The sequence below is a fragment of the Taurulus bubalis genome (assembly GCF_910589615.1).
Source record: "Taurulus bubalis genome assembly, chromosome: 8".
NCBI classification, from domain to species: domain Eukaryota; kingdom Metazoa; phylum Chordata; class Actinopteri; order Perciformes; family Cottidae; genus Taurulus; species Taurulus bubalis.
The window spans coordinates 19,040,271-19,058,372 of record NC_136596.1 but is presented as its reverse complement, the minus strand read 5'-3'; the positions used below and the strand labels follow the sequence as shown (position 1 = coordinate 19,058,372).

The following is an 18,102-nucleotide window of genomic DNA, read 5'->3' as shown; positions in this document are numbered from 1 at the left end:
ATGGGAGAGTGGGAGGAGAGGAAGCGGTAGAAGTGGATTAACACAAGAACGGAACAAGTGAGCCCAGTAGGGGGATGGCTTTCAGAGAGGGGAGGTGGCTGGAAGTTGGAAGATGAAAGCGGCGGTGGGGGAGAGGGGTTGAAACAGCCTAGCTCAGTGGGGGGTCGCTATTGCAGCCCACAACAAGCTGAACAAATCATCAGGAGCTGGTTGATGCCACAAGTGAGGTTTTTCCACTCCAGCGTCATGGTGCAGCATGTATGACTGGTACAGCAGCGGGCACCAGCTGGGGAGATTTAGGCCTTTTTGTACAATGTTGTGGTGATGACACACATACACACATGAAGAGGAATAGGCCTGTGGAGCTCAGCGGGTGCAGCATAGCAGTGCTATAGTTTGGGAATTTGACTCACTGAACAATTTACATGGCAACAATTAGGAGTATTTGTTGATTCAGAAGAACAGTGAATTTCTGCCCCTCGCATCCTCTAGCTGGAGACACTCCAGGCTGCATGGGTTTTAACCACCAACTCTAAAAAGCTTACGATTTAAGGCGAAACCTCGTTCTACCACCGGAGCTACAACCTCAAGCAGTTGATTTCTGTCCAGCTGAGTACCGCTACTTATTACTCAGGACTGCCTCTTTTGAATGAAAGGTACTCATGTTGTAGTTGTTGTGCATACAGGGCAAAATAGAAATTTCCTGTTTAACAATCAGCGGAGGAGGCAAAAATGTGCTTTTATGTGAGTCACAACATGTGGTCTTGTTCATTCAGAAAGCTGCTCGGCACAGTTGATTCCTGCTTATGCCTCAAAATCATTATCCTTGTACATGATTTCTATCCCCGTGCTGCATGAACAGGTTAACCTTCCCTCGAGGCTGTTGTTTTGAGACCTGGCACCGTTTCTTTTCTTTTCAATTCAAGAACTAAATGAATGGATCAAATAATTTAGTCTAGAAAATAGCAAAAGCATTCTCTTCAAACTTTTCAAATTGCTTGTTTTTTACCAACCAATAGTCAAAAACACAGACATATTCAGATTGTGTCTGCGCGTTAATTCCTCAGGTGTAAAATGCAGTCGGTTCTCACAATTCAACAAATACGTCATCTTGGTCAGCGACCCAACGCGTACAACTATCACGACACTCTAAGTGGCCGAGGTTATGACGCGAGTAAAGGAGGAAGTCAGGTGATGTCGTATAGAGACAGCCGCGCTCGTGTCTCATGTGAAACCAAAATCTAAGTTGGCTTATTTTAAGTCACGTAACATTACTATGCTGGGGTAACTAGGTAGCTTACCTAGCGTTACTGTTGCGTTTGTAACATGGCCGACAAAACAACGGAACAAAGAAACGTAAAGTCGAACCAGGCACCTAACCAAGTTGTGTCCTGTGAATACGGAAGTAGATTTTCTTCTTACCTGCTAATTTTGGAAGTTGGAAGTTTGAGTGTGTTGGTAAAATGCTGTTTTACATGTGAGCAACAAATATCAGGTGTTATCACATTGATTTACGGAGAGGGATTATGAGCGGCAGTGATTTGTATTATAATGTCCACGGTGGCACTGCTACTGCTTTGGAGAAGAGCAGCCAATCGAGTGGCATTTTCATTTTAATCCACAAGCCCACCTGCTCACACATCAGGTTTCCCAAAAGTCAGTGTGACAACAGAGAGTGCTCCAGCTCCTGACGTCTGGTCCCGGCTGTTAATCTTTACTGACCAATCAGCACAGGGTCAGGGGATGAGCGACACTCATAGCAGATAAAAAGCGGCGACGAATCTCCTTCTTCCATCCCTCCCTTCCTCTCCCCCATTTATCCTTCCAGTCACAGACAGCCTCTCTCTGCCTCTCTCTCAACCACTCATTATTGTAATTGGAGGGTTTAGGGAGATACGGCAGAGAAAGAAAGAAAGGAAAAGAAGAAAGGTTGAGCGAGAGAGAAAGAGAGAGGTTTCTGGAGGTCAGAGGCCCGGCCCTTTTCCACTCTCTTTCTGCTCTGTTATTTCTCTCCCGCCAGCTCTCACTCTATCTTTCTTTTTCCAAACCAAGATGAGAGCATTTGCTTGAGTTTCTCTTTAAAGATGCATATGCTGCATCAAAGCTTTTCAAACGACATATCAAGTTTCTCAGGGCTCTATTTCTCCTTTTCTCTTCGCCTCCCCCTTTTTGTTCTTCTCTCTCATTCTTTCCTCCTTCCTTTGTTTAACCACAGCTGCTGCATTTTGTCATCGTTTTAGCCTACTGGCCTCTGTCCTCTGTCCTTGGGCTGGGTTAAGGAGTGTTTGTGTGGTTGTGGGCGAGAGAGTATGAACCCAACAGGAGAGAGGCCAAAAAGAGCAAAGGAAAGAGAAAAAGACAGAGAGGAATGGGAGAAGACAGCGCTATCAGCTGAAGCTTCTGTGGTCAATGGAAAAAGTGTGTGAAAACAGCTTAAAACAACATAACGATCAGCTGTGACCAATTAAGTAAGAAACAGGAGGGAGAAGGCCAGAGGGGGTCAGTCTAAGAGACAGAATGAAAAAAACACAAGTCAGAGAATAACTTTTAACTAAAGGATAGGTGATAGGTGATAGGCTCCGTTCCCAATTTCGGTAGGAGAATTCTTTTCTGTTTTTTTTCTGGTGTGAAAATGTAACGAGCGTGCTGGAAAACCAGGTTAGTGAATTGCCAGTGAAAATCCTACAGTGGTTACTTACTTCAGTCTTTCTGTCAAACTCAAACTAGAGTTGCTAATTGTTGGAACAGTGGAGAGATAAACAGAGAAGTTTTCAATTAATTTTTTCTGTATGAAATGTGTTCTCCGACTATCAGCGAGGAAGAATTGCTGTTGTCTGACCAGAGTAGCTACGAGGAGAGCAATTAAGTCTCAACTCTTTTCTTGGGATTTGTTACCAGTGATGAATTAACATCAGCCTCTAACATTAAGTGAAAAAGTATGGATGAGAAGACCTTTCTCAAAGAAAATATTACAGAAACGCTTGGACAAAATGAACATAAATTTGAAAAGAAATCAAGATACATCACAATGTCAGTAAGAGTGTTGGGGGTAACGAGTTACAAAGTAACGGATTACAGTAACGATATTACTATTATAGGTAACCAAGTAAAGTAACGCATTACACTCAAAATATTGGTAACTACACTACTTTACTAGACCTCAGTAACGCGCTTTCCTGCATTACTCAAGCCATTTTCACTAGTCCGAAAAGTTCTCTTTTAGTGGCGCGTCCTGCATGAACAATAGCAACAAGCTGCTAGCTAGCGCTGCTGCTGCTACTGCTGCTGCTGCTGCTACTGCTACTGCTCGCGACCCCTCTGCCCAAGTCGGGTGTCGAGCCTGGTCCCGCTACCTTCGGTGGTTTTCGGGGAGCTAGCGGAAGTTAACAGAGAGCTAGCGGAAGTTAGCGGGGAAGTGACGGAGCGTTAGCAGGAGCCCCAGTCGGCTAAAGCGGGGAGCTAACGGGGACTCTGACCGAAGGCTCGTAACCCAACCTTTACAGTAGATTGTTCATGCAGGAAGTGTCGTGTGACTCGTGCGATTATTATTATTGGAAATTATATTAATTAATAATAATAAATTATTATTGAAAATTGAAAATAAAGTGATGAAAGGGCCATGATGTTTGTCCATGTATCTTTGGAGTTAATTTGGACATTTGCTTAAAAAAAATGGAAAGTAAAAGAACTAGTAGTGAAGTTACTTTTCAAATGCAGTAACTACTAAAGTAATATAGTTACAATTTTCAGAAGTAACTAGTAACGTGAAACTAGTTACTTTTTCTGAGTAACTACCCCAACACTGGTCAGTAATTAGAGAGGAAAAGTATCAAATGTATAGCGCTCATTACAGCTCAACGAGGGTCATACACAATGTGGGTACAGGAGCCAACTGCCTTTCTTTTCCCCATCAATGAATGTGACATGTGTGTGGCAAAGAATAACAACAATCGAAATGTCAAAATGTGACTTTTAAAAGAATAATCGAATATACAGGTTGATGTGTATATATATCTGTATATATATAGATATATATGTATATATATGTATATATATATATATATATATATATATATATATATATATATATATATATATATATATAGAAGATGATTATGTTTCTTCTTCCGCAACCTTGTATAAGCCTCATGCAATTGCTGGGCAGGGGTGCTGGTGTTGGGACACACACACACACACACACACACACACACACACACACACACACACACGCACATTATCTCTTCAACCATCTCTGCCCCACCATAACCCAGCCAACACACACACACACACACACACACACACACACACACACACACACACACACACACACACACACACACACACACACACACACACACACACAATCCTCCTGTACGGCCTGGAGCTCCAAATCCCTCAGACTGCCAGCCTAAGCAGTACACACACTCACACACACATATAAACAAAGAGGGATTAGACTGACAGACATACAGCTACACACACACACACACACACACACACACACACACACACACACACACACACACTCTCTCTCTCTCTCTCTCTTTCTACATAAATAGGTATAAACACACGCCCTCTGTGCCCCCACATTTTCTTTCACTCTGGTTTTTCATCGCTTGCCTTCTTGTCTCTGTCTTGTAAACTCACACTGCATGCAAACATCAGCTCTCTCTTTCACACACGCACGCGCACACACACACGCACACGCACACACACACACTCACACACATAATAACTTAATATTGAAGCTATGTGTCTGTGCAGGGAGATGCCTGTGCGTGTGTGTGTGTGTTTTCCTTTCTCTCGTTCCACTAAAGTTACTTTCTGTCCTTTTAAGGCAGTTAGTGAGTGGCCTCTCTCTCCCAGTCTTTCTCTATGTCTCTCCACTTGCTCTCTTGCTTTCCTTCCATGATATCCCCTCTCTCTTCTCATTTCTCCAATCCTTCCTTCCCTCCCTCTTTCTGCAGCTTTGTTTTTCCATTTCGTCTCTGTCCTATCTCCTCCTCAGCACCGTGGCAAGAACCCATCCATATAAGTCATTTTACCCAGTACTGAGCCTGAAAATCTCATTTTTCTTTAACCAAGTGGAGAAATCTGTCAACGGTTAAAATAATCCCACTCGTTTCCAATGCAAATCAATTCACGTCAAGAATCATTCTGCACTCAAGTGTCTTACTCAAATCAAGTATGATAGAAGTGTTTCGTGACAAGGCTTTTATTTCGAAGACATTAATGACAAAAAAAATAAAAGGTGAAGCAGCACTAGAAGCAAAGAAGGAAAGTTATCTCGTCTCTACAGACAGATTTATTCACCATTTTGCCCCCAGAAAAATACTGAATATTAGATACTTTTTTGGTAATGCATATTTTTGCTCCTTCCATATACGACCATGTGTGTGCAGCTGTCCCCGTTTGCCCCGTCTGGCGTGTCTTTACCACAAGTGTTTTCTGGCCAAAGTGCAGCAGGGCCACTCTGCCAGCGTTGGCTTTGCTCTGTCTCACTGGAGCCTTTCCCCAGAATGTATCGACATCCTATTGATTGTTTCCCCCCTCATTCTCTGTCCTCACATCCCAACACAACACAAGCGATGACTGTATGGAGGGATAAGAGGATGGAGGATGTCTGTATGGAACAAGGAGGGGGTGCGTGATAGCAGCATGAGAAAGCTGCATTTGAAATATCTCCACACCCCACCGCTACCAAGCACCATTCTCCTCAAGAGCGGCTGAAATCTGAGCTCTTTGTGAAAACGCCATAAGAGCATTACGAGTTCATACGATGAGCCGCAGCATACAAAGCAAAAAAGGGGGGAGGGATAAAAGGCCAACAGAAACAGGGGGAAGAGAAGGGAAAGGAGAGATAGATATGGGATGAAAGGTGGAATAGGTGGTACACAGAGGTGAGAAAATGTAGCTTTTCCCCCCTATATTTTTTCTCTCTCTTTATAAAATTTCCATAATCCCCAAGCGATAGAATGCAGTACTTCCCCTTTGAGGGATTAAAAAAAAAGACTTTCTCAGCTTGCAACAATTGGTATTGTTCAGAGAAGACAGTCGGGCCTGGCTGCAGAGGAGGGCCGAGATAAAGAGTGCAAATGCAGTTGAGTGCTGGGATTAGAGTCAGTATTGTTTTACTGGGGGTCAATATCATCCTCTTCACAAAATCTGAAAGCATCCACCTCTGATTAAATGGAAAATCCTCCCTGGTAGTTGTAATGGAATACATTTTTGCAATTACTGGTCTCGTATCGGATGTCTGACCAGATAAATCGTTCCAGCACCAACTGAGAGGATTCCTCCAACAGCTGTCAGTAAATCCGTCTTAAGGTCTGGCTTCAGTGGATTTAGTTGAGGCAAAGAAAGTAAATATGCGTTAATGTTTTGTGTCAGATTTAACTTTGGTGAGCTTTGACATGCAAATATGGATGTTCACCAATAGCTATCCATCTTGATAGCACTGAACTTTGAGATGGCCGAAGATGGAAGCTATGTACTAACTTCATTATTTTAACTTCGCCTGCCATAGAAAACCACACTGGATATTTAGCTTGAACGTAGCAGAGCAATATTCTAAGAGGTGTGTGTGTGTGTGTGTGTGTGTGTGTGTGTGTGTGTGTGTGTGTGTGAGGATACCAGTGAGCAAAAAACAAGTCAAGTGAGGTTTTATATGATAAGAAAAGAAAAACGATTAAAACATTTTTGGGACCAATATATAGCATATAGAAAGCAATACATAAACAGTAAATACAGGAACATATAAGATTAAAATTTGGAAAATGTAGCTATTTTTCATTTTATTGTGACCGCTACTTTAATGTATTCTTTAAGGCTGTCTTTCACGTAAACGTTTCAATGGCCCCCTGAGATCTAACTCCTCTATCAGCTTGTAATACACTGCTTCACTCACCCTGGTATCGAACAGTCTTGCGTGGGATCGGGTTCCAGTTGAGACCGAGTGTCTTCTCCCATCCAACCAGAAGCACCAGGAACAAGACCTTCGCCCCGCCCATAGCTCCCATATCAGCTCCCATTCGTTGGAACCGGCGTTGTGTGATGGATCGGGGGATAAATCAGTTGATGAGAGGGACTCGAGAGAGCAGCCAAGCTCCTGGCAGCCTGCCGGGAGAAAGAAAAACCAACACATCAGCAGGAAGCAGCAATTCACTTCCTTTATTGGCTTGGTTGTTTATCAGAAACTCTTTTGTCAGAACAGTATTTACAACTTGCACGTTTTTCAAAAAGCACAGAATACGGTTCACACATTCAAGCTGCACTGAAAGATAAATGTGTCCCTTTGAAAAAACATGTACCAGAAAATTTCACACGGCCATCAAAATCCAGAATAATGCAAATGATTAAAGCCAATAAGGACATAGCTGTAATCAGTGCATATGCCTCTGTGTGTGGGTCTGCCAACAAAAACAAACAAAACATTTGAATGACTTTTGGCCCGGGGGTTATGCAGGAAAGTTTTCTCTGGCCCTCCCTCACTCTGAGCGATAATCCAGCTATCGCCACTCAAAAAGCTCAGAAATAGCTTATCGCCGCGCTCTTGTCAAGCCAATTCAGCAGCAGTATATTAAACTGGGGCTGAGTTATCAAAGTTAATTGGCGCTGGCAATGCATCAAACGCCAACGTGTTGGGAAATGAATGTCGAGGCAAGGACAATCCAATAGCACCGTGTTGTAAATGAATTGGTTTATACCTAATGAACATGTCAAGTGTGCTTCTACAGAGAGGCATTACAGTCCTCTAACAGCAGCGGATGATGGATTTGTTACGGTGGTGCAGGTGAGACTGATGCACAGGGTGAAAAGAGGGCTTTCACATTAAGATAGTACTTACACTTTTTTTTTTTTTTTTTACATATGCGTGTGTAAGGACTTGGCAGCTCTTACACTTTTAATGTATGTCATATAATTATTGTTTATGACCTCCGGGAGATCAATTAGTGGCATACATGTGTTAATTCAAGATGAAACATGTCACTTGTCAAACCATTGTAAAATCAACCATGAACAGCCTGAGATAGATTCATTTATTTTCATTAGCAGTATTTGAGATATAGTTTTTAATTACATTGGACTGGTGCCATCAGTAGATATCCTGCAGCCACCTGTGCTGACAAACACACTTGATCAATGATGACAAGTGGGAGATTATGAAAGCCATTTCTATAATTGTTCTTTAATAACTACTCGGGGATGCTCTATTTATAAAAGATTCTATGGCTTAAATTACAAAAAAACATCTTCTCATTTAGTGATATCTGGTCATGCAGATGGCTTTATTTGCCCAAGTTGTAAGATATCCGTCTGTGATATTTCTGCTCCGATGCTGAATGGAATTTATTTGTGTGGCAAAGAAATGCAACACCAACATCCAGCTACTGACCCTGTTACTAAAAGCTTCAGTACGATTCAAACAAACTAGGTTTTAAAATGTGTCATTTGACTGCATCTTAAGGCAAAAGTGTTTGTCCCTATTCTAAAGGACCAAAGGTCGTGCGTGGACCTCCTCCTGCATGTCTTTGTAGTCTCAACGCAAAAGTACAAATACGGAGATCAGTCAGTGAACTTGAAAAAGTGTATGTGAAAACCTGGCTGTGTACAGATGATCAGATTGTTTGTTTTTGAATAGGTTACAAAAATCCTCTGAAGCAGCGCCGTACGACTGAGCCATTGTAAATTGGGCTTCACGGTTCCATTATCTGATAAGCACTTTGTTTGAGGCATAATCGACAAAACATGACGTCAACATTTTCAAATCACATTTTTTTTCTTGGTAGAAAGCAGTTCCAATCTGATTGTACCTGCATTGTACACTGTGCGCAAAAATAATGACAGTGTTACATTTAAATGTAATTTTTAAATGCTGCGAGTATCACAAGAACATTTCATTTGCTTCTATTATATTCAAATGGCAGCATACATATCAGATACATATATATGTCAAAAATGCAGCACTTAAAACTCAAATTATCTGCAGAGCTAGATTATTTAAATTATTTTTTTAATTTACAGTACGGTGGGTTTAATTCAAATGTAAAGTTGACTTATAGTAAACCCACTGCATCTCCGACTCACTGACCACACTCTAAACCAACTCTAATTACTCTGACCATAACACTAAACCAATTACTGAACTTGAACCACTGCAGAAATGGAGAATGATGGATCGTTCTTAATGTTTGCATTCAATGGCCTCGTAATAATTGAAAAACAAGTTACACATAAACACACACACACACACACACACACACACACACACACACACACACACACACACACACACACACACAATGAAATGGCGCCTTTGATGATGCACGCTCATTGGAGATGGGATTCCATTGACTTTTAAACAGGCACAAAATGTCAAACTGTTTTTACTTTAACCCGGCACTAAGATAGAAAATACCTCTGTACTTGTAGCACATTTCATGTCTCTGACTTCCTCTCCCCCACTTATTCCCACAAGTGAATACTAAAATGCAGTGCTGGCAAAATTAAAAACCAAACACTTGGCCTATTTGGTGGATTGGCAGGAGAGGTAATTGAGATATTGAAGATGTGTGCATGTGTGTGTGTGTGTGTGAGTGTGTGTGTGTGTGCCCACGTCCAACCAATGTGACTGTTATTGATTACACTTTTGATAGGAGAATAAGAAGACGCTGAAAGAAGAAGAAAAAAACAGCTCCTAGACTCCCTCCAACCTCGGATCAGATCATAGCGAGGTGCTGTTAAAAGAGCGTGCTTAAATGCTTGCTTTGGGTGAAAGCACTTGAAGCCTTGCAATGCCGACTAGCAGCTTTATTGGATCGATGCTGGAGGCCTCACCGGCCAACGCTCGAGTGAGCTGAGATTGAGATTGAGATTGAAAGGTGGGAAGGGAGGGAGTGAGGAATGGAGAAAGGGACGACGGGTTGAAAGAATGACGGAATTGGAGGGTAGAGTTACGGAGAAATAAAAAATAAAAACCCAGTGAAGGAGGATTACATTTTTTTTTTTTTTTTATCCCTCAACATACATCCTTTATCTGAGAGGTAACCAAGTGAAGTGGGCCTCCTGTTGGCTGGATTAAGTGAAGAGGCAGCGTGTAAACACTACAGAGGAAGACAAGGAGGAAGAGGAGGATAGCAGAGAAGACAGAGAAAACGCTTAAAATCTTCAATGTACACATCGCTGTCATTTCCTCTTCCTCTGTGTGCTGCCTCTCCTGCTTTTCTTTCATTCCGTGTCCCTCTCTTTCCTCTTCTCTGCATAACCATCACCTTGAATATTGCCAAAGCGTTCAACTAAATGCTGGTTTTCAAATCCAAGAAACAATGGTTAATAAAAACCTTGTGAAAGATCATGAATAGGCTAGGACAACTTTAAACTTTAAATGCGTGATGGGGAAGCTCTTTGACCAAAACCATAAAAAGCGCATTGAGAGAAAGGTCATCGTGGCATACTTGTCTGTAGACTTGCTCACTTGAAGTGTAAAGCCAGTTGAAGCCTTCATAGATACCTTGTGCAGGTTTCAGCATCAGATAGATAGATACATGTGTAGTTCAGTACAGGATCAGGCCGTATGGCAAGCCCAAGGATCAATTCAGATTTGTTTTCCTTATTTTTGGAAGAGAATTTGTTTTTAATTTATTTAATTTGTTGATGGCAGTTGGAATGTTATTTCAACAAATATAAAAGAATTAATGAAAATAAATGTATTTGTCACCCTAGCTTTAATGTGTGGGTCTGTCAACAATAGAAAAACAACTCAGATGACATTATTGGGCTGGAGAAATAGTTCATGTTTAGATAATGAATAAAGAACAGCTCAAAGCCATTGGCGTAAAACAACATATTTTGCATAATAAATGTCAACTGAAACGTGTCTGTTGTATTTAACAAAAAGCAACTCTTACCCACGTCTAGTGTATTCTATAAGCAATGCTGGAAGAAGTATACAGATTATGTACTATTCTTTACTTTAAAGTAAAAGTAGCAATAATAAATTCAATAAATAAAGTCCTTAGTTTCAAGTAAAAGCCATGCATTTCAAAATTGTGCTTTAGAAGAACTGTATAAACCATTTAAAAAACAAAAAAGGCATATTCTTCAGTTAAGTGCGATTCATTTAGCTGCTTTAATAGCATGTAGCAGAGGGATTTCACACAGTGCCAAAACATGAAATTGAGCCGTTCTCCATAGAGCAATAACAATCAACTAAGAACAGATGATTGCCGAATTGTTTTCTATTCAGTGTTGTGAGACTACTTCTCTTCACTTGTCACCAATGTGCCGCTAAAATTGCACAATGAATCTGCAAGCCACACCTATGGGGAACTTTATAAACGCTAAGGGAAGACGGGATGTATTCTTCTTTTTCTTTCTATCAAACTGACTTATGATTCCTGGTTGTGTCATAGGAAGCGGGATTCAGCCTCACTTGCTCGCTCTCTCACCGCTGCCTCCTTTAGGGCCTGTGGTGTCACATAACTCTGCAGGTGGTATCAAATCATCTTTTAGCTGCTGGTGTTGTTGTTGAGACTGCTTTAGCTAATGAGCTGAGACACGGCAGCCTAATAATATCAGTCAGCGCTCCACAATGGAGAGCTCATTAAACCGTAGAGAGAAATAGGCCACATGTTCTGATTAGCTTGCCGAGCTCCTGTGTGTGTTCTGGCCGTGCTTGTGGATTTGTGTCATCGTATGCGCACATGTGTGGGTGTGGGAGGTAAGATGAGTACCTGTCGCGAGAAGCAAACCAGGGTTGTTTCTTCGAAGTGAGCAGATGTCGGAGGAGAAAAAGGAATACAATACCGTTGTCAACCCCCATCCCTACATCCTCTTTTCATCATCGCTCCATGTGTGTTTTGTGTTGTCCTTTTTCTGCCCTTCATGCTCCCTACCACTCCTTTCCTGGCAGCCTTTTCCTACACTTCCTTAGATATTACCGCGCACACACACACACACACACACACACACACACACACACACACACACACACACACACACACACACACACACACACACACACACACACACACACACACAGTGACCTCTGGTGCCGTCCCAGCTGATTGCTAGTCCTTCCAGGCATTGTTTGACTTTTAACCTCAACCTTTGACCCCTTTGTGAGTTAGAGATCCAGGGCGCATCCACTCCGACTGTCACACTGGAACAGACTTAATGTCCATTAACCCGTAACTGCCCCTACATACACACACACGCACACACAACCACTCACTCATGGACGAATGGACTAAAGGACTGATCCCACCCATCATCTCCTCTCTCGCTTCCTTGCAAAACAAACACAGCAGCTACCGGCAGCTCTCTTCCTTCCTTCCTTCCTGCAACCCCGTCCCCTCCCCTTTCCCTCCACCTTTTTATTGCTCCGGGAGCATTATAAAACACACAAATACAAACTCTCTCACACACACACCGAAGCTGTTTCACCTAAACAGAACAAACTGGATCAAACGATTTCACACCTTGTGGACGGCGGGATGAAAGCGGCTCCAGGACTTTTATGCCGCGCTGCCCTCACTATGAATTCATTATAGTGGGATGTTGGAGCAGCACTGGTGCATGAATGGTTGGACTTGTACGAATTTCGGAAGCTGCCAATAGCCGTTTTTCAATATTCATTCAGTTGAATAGTTAAAAAAAAGATCCCAACAAACCCACTGGATAGTGCTGAAAGCCTCTGAAATATTAAAGAGAGCATAATGGGACAATGAAACTCAGTATTAACTATTATTAAAACCAAGTTTCTAAAATGGAGAATAATGTCAAATGAATTGCAGTGATTACTTCTCTCATCACATCTCATCAACTATAGGATAGATTGTCATGAAACATTCATGTCACTCTCAGAAGGAAATGTTATAACTTTGGTCAATATTGAGATCACGATTCTTAATCACAATTATTCATTGATTTTAGGAATCAAATAACATCCATGAGGGTTTTTCGCAGGCTGCAGCTGTAGTGTGCGCAGAGGCATAACAGCTCCCCAACAATGAAGCCAACACATCTGTTTAATATTTAATTAATTTGACAAAACTATTTTGGCAATCGCCTGACTTTTAATCTATCGCCATTATCACGTCAAAGTTGTCTCTTCATTTATGACCAAATATCTGCAAAACTACGATTCCCATCAATGTCAGCTACAGTTGTGGTTTAGTGCTAATTAGCACATGTTAGCATGTTAACATGCTAGCATGTTAGATGGTCAGTGAGCATGTTAGCATGCAGATGTTAGCAGAGTTAGCAGAGCTGCTTTAGCCCCTTGCTTGTATAAGTGAGAACGTTTTGTCTGATTCTAGTACAAATCAACTTATTTCAATCAAATGACATTGCACCAACATGTGGTTTTGACTTGATTTGAAAGACTTTTGGGACTAAACAATAGACAAATATAACTTTAAAAAGCGAGCTGGTGTTTTTACAACCTTTGACCAGGGAGAAATCACACAGGCAGAGGATGTCACTCAGAAGAAAAATAGGGTTCAGCTTTTTGATCTTTACTTTTTGGAGAGCACTCGAGATCAGTTGTGCAAAAACACGATATCTTTCCACACTGCCAAATGCAAATTTTGTAACCTGAGTTCAGCTAATATTCTGTTGGTTCACAATGTTATCTGAGAGTCTGTGAACCCACCAGACAGCCTTGGAAGCAGATGCATTATATAATAATTTCACCAATTTATATAATTGTATCCAGCTGAAACGTTTTGATCAGAGATCAGAGATCAGCCCTCAAAAACTGTTTTGGTGATTTGAAACTGAACTCACACGCTTTAGGTCGCTCAGCAGCTCTAGCTAAATAACGCCTGAAAAATGAATGTACAAAATATACAATGGCTCTGCTTGTGCAATATATCAAAGAGGTGATTTCAGGGTTCTGGGTTCAAGTCCAGAGCAAAATGACTATGAAACCATAGAGAAAGAAAGGTTATGTTACAGCGTTCCCTGCTAAATGTATAACTTATGATATATACGTATATGAAGTGGGGAAAGTCAACAAGGTCTTCAACTTTTTGTATGCTATTACTTTTTACTTATTCACAGTCTTGCAGAGCCATGTGTGCAACAGGGCTGTAAAAAAGTTCCACATTACACTGAGGAGCTTTTCCCCATACAGTGACAAGAAAGATGAAGACAACAGAGCTTTTATTCAGAGTGTAGAGTTAATGGAGCAGACAGGGACACTCCATCGACAGTGAAACACACACCCACACCGTACTCAGCATCTGGGAGTCTTTGTACAAAGGCACAGGTGGAAATTTAAAGCAGGTGAAGTATGTTTGAAGGCACGGTTTGAAGCAATAGCAAGCATGAGTGAGCCTACATCTAAGTAATGCATTAACGCGCATATCTGAGAATATAGGTGCGAAAAAATGGGTGTCGCGTCTTTCTGTTGACCAACTCACATTAAAGAGCTGTGTGTATATGGCTGTGTGAGTGGGTGATGTGCCGTCGCAGATGAAAGACTGCTTGATCAGCTGCATGCTGCAGTGTGTGAATGTGTGTAGAAACGGATTTGAAAGTACGTGATCAAGCAAGCAGCAGCTTCCTTCTGAAACATCCAACACAATGTTAACATCTTTTTTTTAAAAAGTGTTTGGAATACCCCCTTAAAACTGCTACCATTAATATGTGAGCCACCTATCAAATATCATGCACCTGAGCACATGGTTTCCCATATTTGCATACAATTAATGATTTGCTAACCAGCAGCGGGGCATCTCGCAGTTCAACTGCATCACGTTAATGTCATTGACTTTCCTTTCACGTGGTGATTTAAAATCACCTCCTATCCTAATTACCTCAAACTGAAGTGGAACGAAGCACCGTATTTGACTTTAAACAACCCATTTCCACTTGATGGAAATGTCAAAAAAAAAAAGAGAAAAAGAAGCCCTCCCATGAGAGTGCGAAGCGCAACATCTTTGCCTCTCGCGCTGCCGACTCCCCCAAGAACCCTGCTCTTTCATGTCGCTCCCCTGGGAGATTCTGCAGCCCTTCAAATCTCCATCTTCTCTCCTTTCATCCCGACTGTAGCTCTGGCTCGCTCGCCCACATCCACCCCCCCCCCACCTCGCCTTGTCCGTGTCATGGCATGGTTGGCTGGTCAGGCGTGGTCGGCTTATAATTCTTTGATCAGCGCTCTGATCTCTTCCATCAGTGCCAGGGGCTCCAGCTGATTACAGATGAAATGGATCTGATTTGGACTCTAACTGCGGGCCAAACACCTGCTCAGACCCGAGGAAGCGATAGAAGAGGAGGTGCAGTCGAGATGAAACCAGAGAGACTGACGTCCAGCTAATCCGACGGCAGGACCATCTGTGCCTTTGGTCTGTGGCGGTGAACGCACGTCTGATGGAGTCAGAAAGTAATCCAATCATTTGGGGAGTGGACATGGCATGGAGATATTTAATTTTAACTATTGAACTTTCAGTAAAAAAAATTGAATTATAGTTGATCCCCAATTTGACTGATATGACAATTTTTTTATGCAGAATCCAGGAGTAGTGTTATTGAGCCTGATATAGTTTGCATTTATTAATGGGCAGAATAACATGATAACACAAACGTGTTTTGAAAACTTTGGAAAGCTTTTAATTAGATATTCAAGCTGCACCAATGAATATTTAACATTATGGCCCAAATGGCAACATGAAATTTGAAAAGGGCCTCTTTTCACTGATGAATTCACAGAATATTATCACAGACTTTGCAGTTCCCATCAGCTTTAGTGTTATAGAGTGTCTTTTCAGGTCATTCTTTACGGTCGTAACTTTAATGTTTTGTCTCAGTGTCACCACTCTCTCATTAACTTTGTTGCCAGTCACAGCAGGCAGCTGTTTACAATGAAAAAGCTATAAAAACATCCTACTCTACACTAGCTAACCAGCACAAAACTGCAGGCAGACAAAGGTAGCCACTAGCTTGTGAACACAGTGGAGCATTTAGCACCTTAAGAGATAGACACAGCTCTCAGGAGGTGGTGGAGACCAAAATAGAGCTAAAAGAAGAGTAATTTTATCAGGTGAACATAATTCAAAATGAATGCTCATGCTGCCTTACATCTGCTTGGTGGGTAAATACCATCACCATCTAGAATGCATATCATTCACACCACGGAGAAGGTGACCCTCCAGGACATGTGCACCTCCAGGACTCTGGCGACTGTGGCAGATCACTCCCACACTGAACCCAAAGCAGGCAGGACGCTGTTGCCCACCAGGACCAAAACCCCACAAAAACAATTTATTACCATCCGCAACTGGCTTCATAAAGGCTTCATTTTTAATCATTTTCATTTTTCTTCTATTAATTCTTTGTTTCTTGATTTTTTGTACTGACTTTTACTTGTTTTTCTCCCACTATGTTTATGTGATAAATACACTGTAGCAAATTCCTTGAACGTAACAACATTTTTTTTGGCTAGCCATATAGCTAACTCAATATTTGAGAGGTATCTGACTGAATCTATTAACTTCTATTGCTACCATCATTTTCTACTTCAAGGTGCTGAAAACCAATTCTAGTTTTTTTTTCTGTTCCCAAATGCTTCTAATCATTGGTTTTCAACCCTGTACTCAAGAGGCTCATGGTTTTAATCCCAGCCAAGCACTAAATCAGCTAATTCCACTCTGTATCATTCTCTGCTGCTAATCAGTAAGAAGATATACTTTTTCTTTCTGAAACTTTCCATCCTGTTTCCAGTTTGAAATATATATATATTTTTGGTATATTGAAACAAATATCTTGATAAATCCACGTTTTGTCGACAGGATGTAGAAAGGTGATGTTATCTTCCTGAACCTGAGAAACAAAGACGGTGACAGAAAAATTGCCACAAAAATGTAGACAGTTAGGGGTGTGCGACATGAAAATCTTATATCGCGAACGATTAAAGTGTCTCCCTGATGTGCCTTTACAGAGGGATCGTTAGCATTGTGCTAAAGTGCACGTTCTATCAGCTGCACTTCTATAGCTCCAGTGGATCGCCAGCATAGAGCGACACAGTGCTGCTCAATGATTAGCGCTGCCGCTATATTAAGATCTTCCCAAATGCAATAAACCCTATCTCTACGTTAAGCAGCCAGAGTCAGGGACGAGTGAGGATTATAGATCGAATACCTTAAGACATTGCCCCCGTTCAGGCTCTCCACGCATGAAGCAGAGGAGACTCTGGTGTGAAAATAACGTTTTTGGCACCGGGTACAAATTCAAACTCAAAGGCTCAGCCGTGAATAACACACGAGCCTGCTGGCCGTTTCAGTGTTTTTTTGCTGAGCTGGACCAGAGAATATTAGATTAAAACAGGCCCTCAATGTTCTTTGTGACGTTTGCTGGAATTAATGTAATAAAGGCCTGGTGCGTTTTATGTGAAGTGAGCACTGTGCCAGACTCCGTTTAAGAAATAGCACGGCCAACCCGCCAAATGGTAATTTAGGAAGCAACGTGGCCTTCATGAATTTGGCATAAAGGTATTAGACCAGAAATAATTATGTGAAAACTCAACTCGCTGCATCTGATCCTGATGTTCTTCACCCTTTTTAGAAGGAAATAATGGGAGCAACAGGCGAACCGGTTTTAAAAGTGCTGTGTGGCGGATCTAATATACGCAAATAGGAAGAGTGATTCATGTGGATTTCTCGAAATCTTTGGAAAGTTAAATGATGAATATTTAAGGCCATTTTGAGTGGTGTTTTGTTATTTTAAAAAAGACCATATATTTTTAGATTTGAAGGAGAAAAAAAGATCATGATATCATATTTTTCCACATCGCCCACCCTAAACATCAGGAATAAATTCACCATCTACCTATATTAACCAGATTACTCGTAATCCTTTAACCTGATTGTGGAAACCATGTTTTTCGTACTTGAGATGTATGAAATAAGATTACCTCAGAAAAGCCACATTAACCAGGTTACATATGTCTGAGCAGACACACAGTCTGTGTTTTTCTCTCTCTCAGTCTCTCTATCAAGGGCTCTCTCTTCCTTTTTCTCTCCGGTCGACCTTGTGCTGTCAGTGCACCGTATGCTGTGTCTGATGTGCGCACATGAGGGCAGTGAGAAATGAAACCCACGT

At 41.6% G+C, this 18,102-nt stretch overlaps 1 protein-coding gene across 1 annotated transcript in view; it reads right to left on the bottom strand.

Moving 5' to 3' along the window:
- The window catches only part of sema4c (sema domain, immunoglobulin domain (Ig), transmembrane domain (TM) and short cytoplasmic domain, (semaphorin) 4C), a gene marked incomplete at both ends in the record, with an annotated part of 38,341 nt that extends 31,310 nt beyond the window's left edge, over positions 1 to 7,031 (bottom strand). Inside the window, one exon of the mRNA XM_079221842.1 lies at positions 6,908 to 7,031. Coding sequence (XP_079077968.1) covers positions 6,908 to 7,031 — 124 coding nt within the window. The remainder of the gene's footprint in view (positions 1 to 6,907) is intronic.
- Positions 7,032 to 18,102: the final 11,071 nt, after the last annotated feature.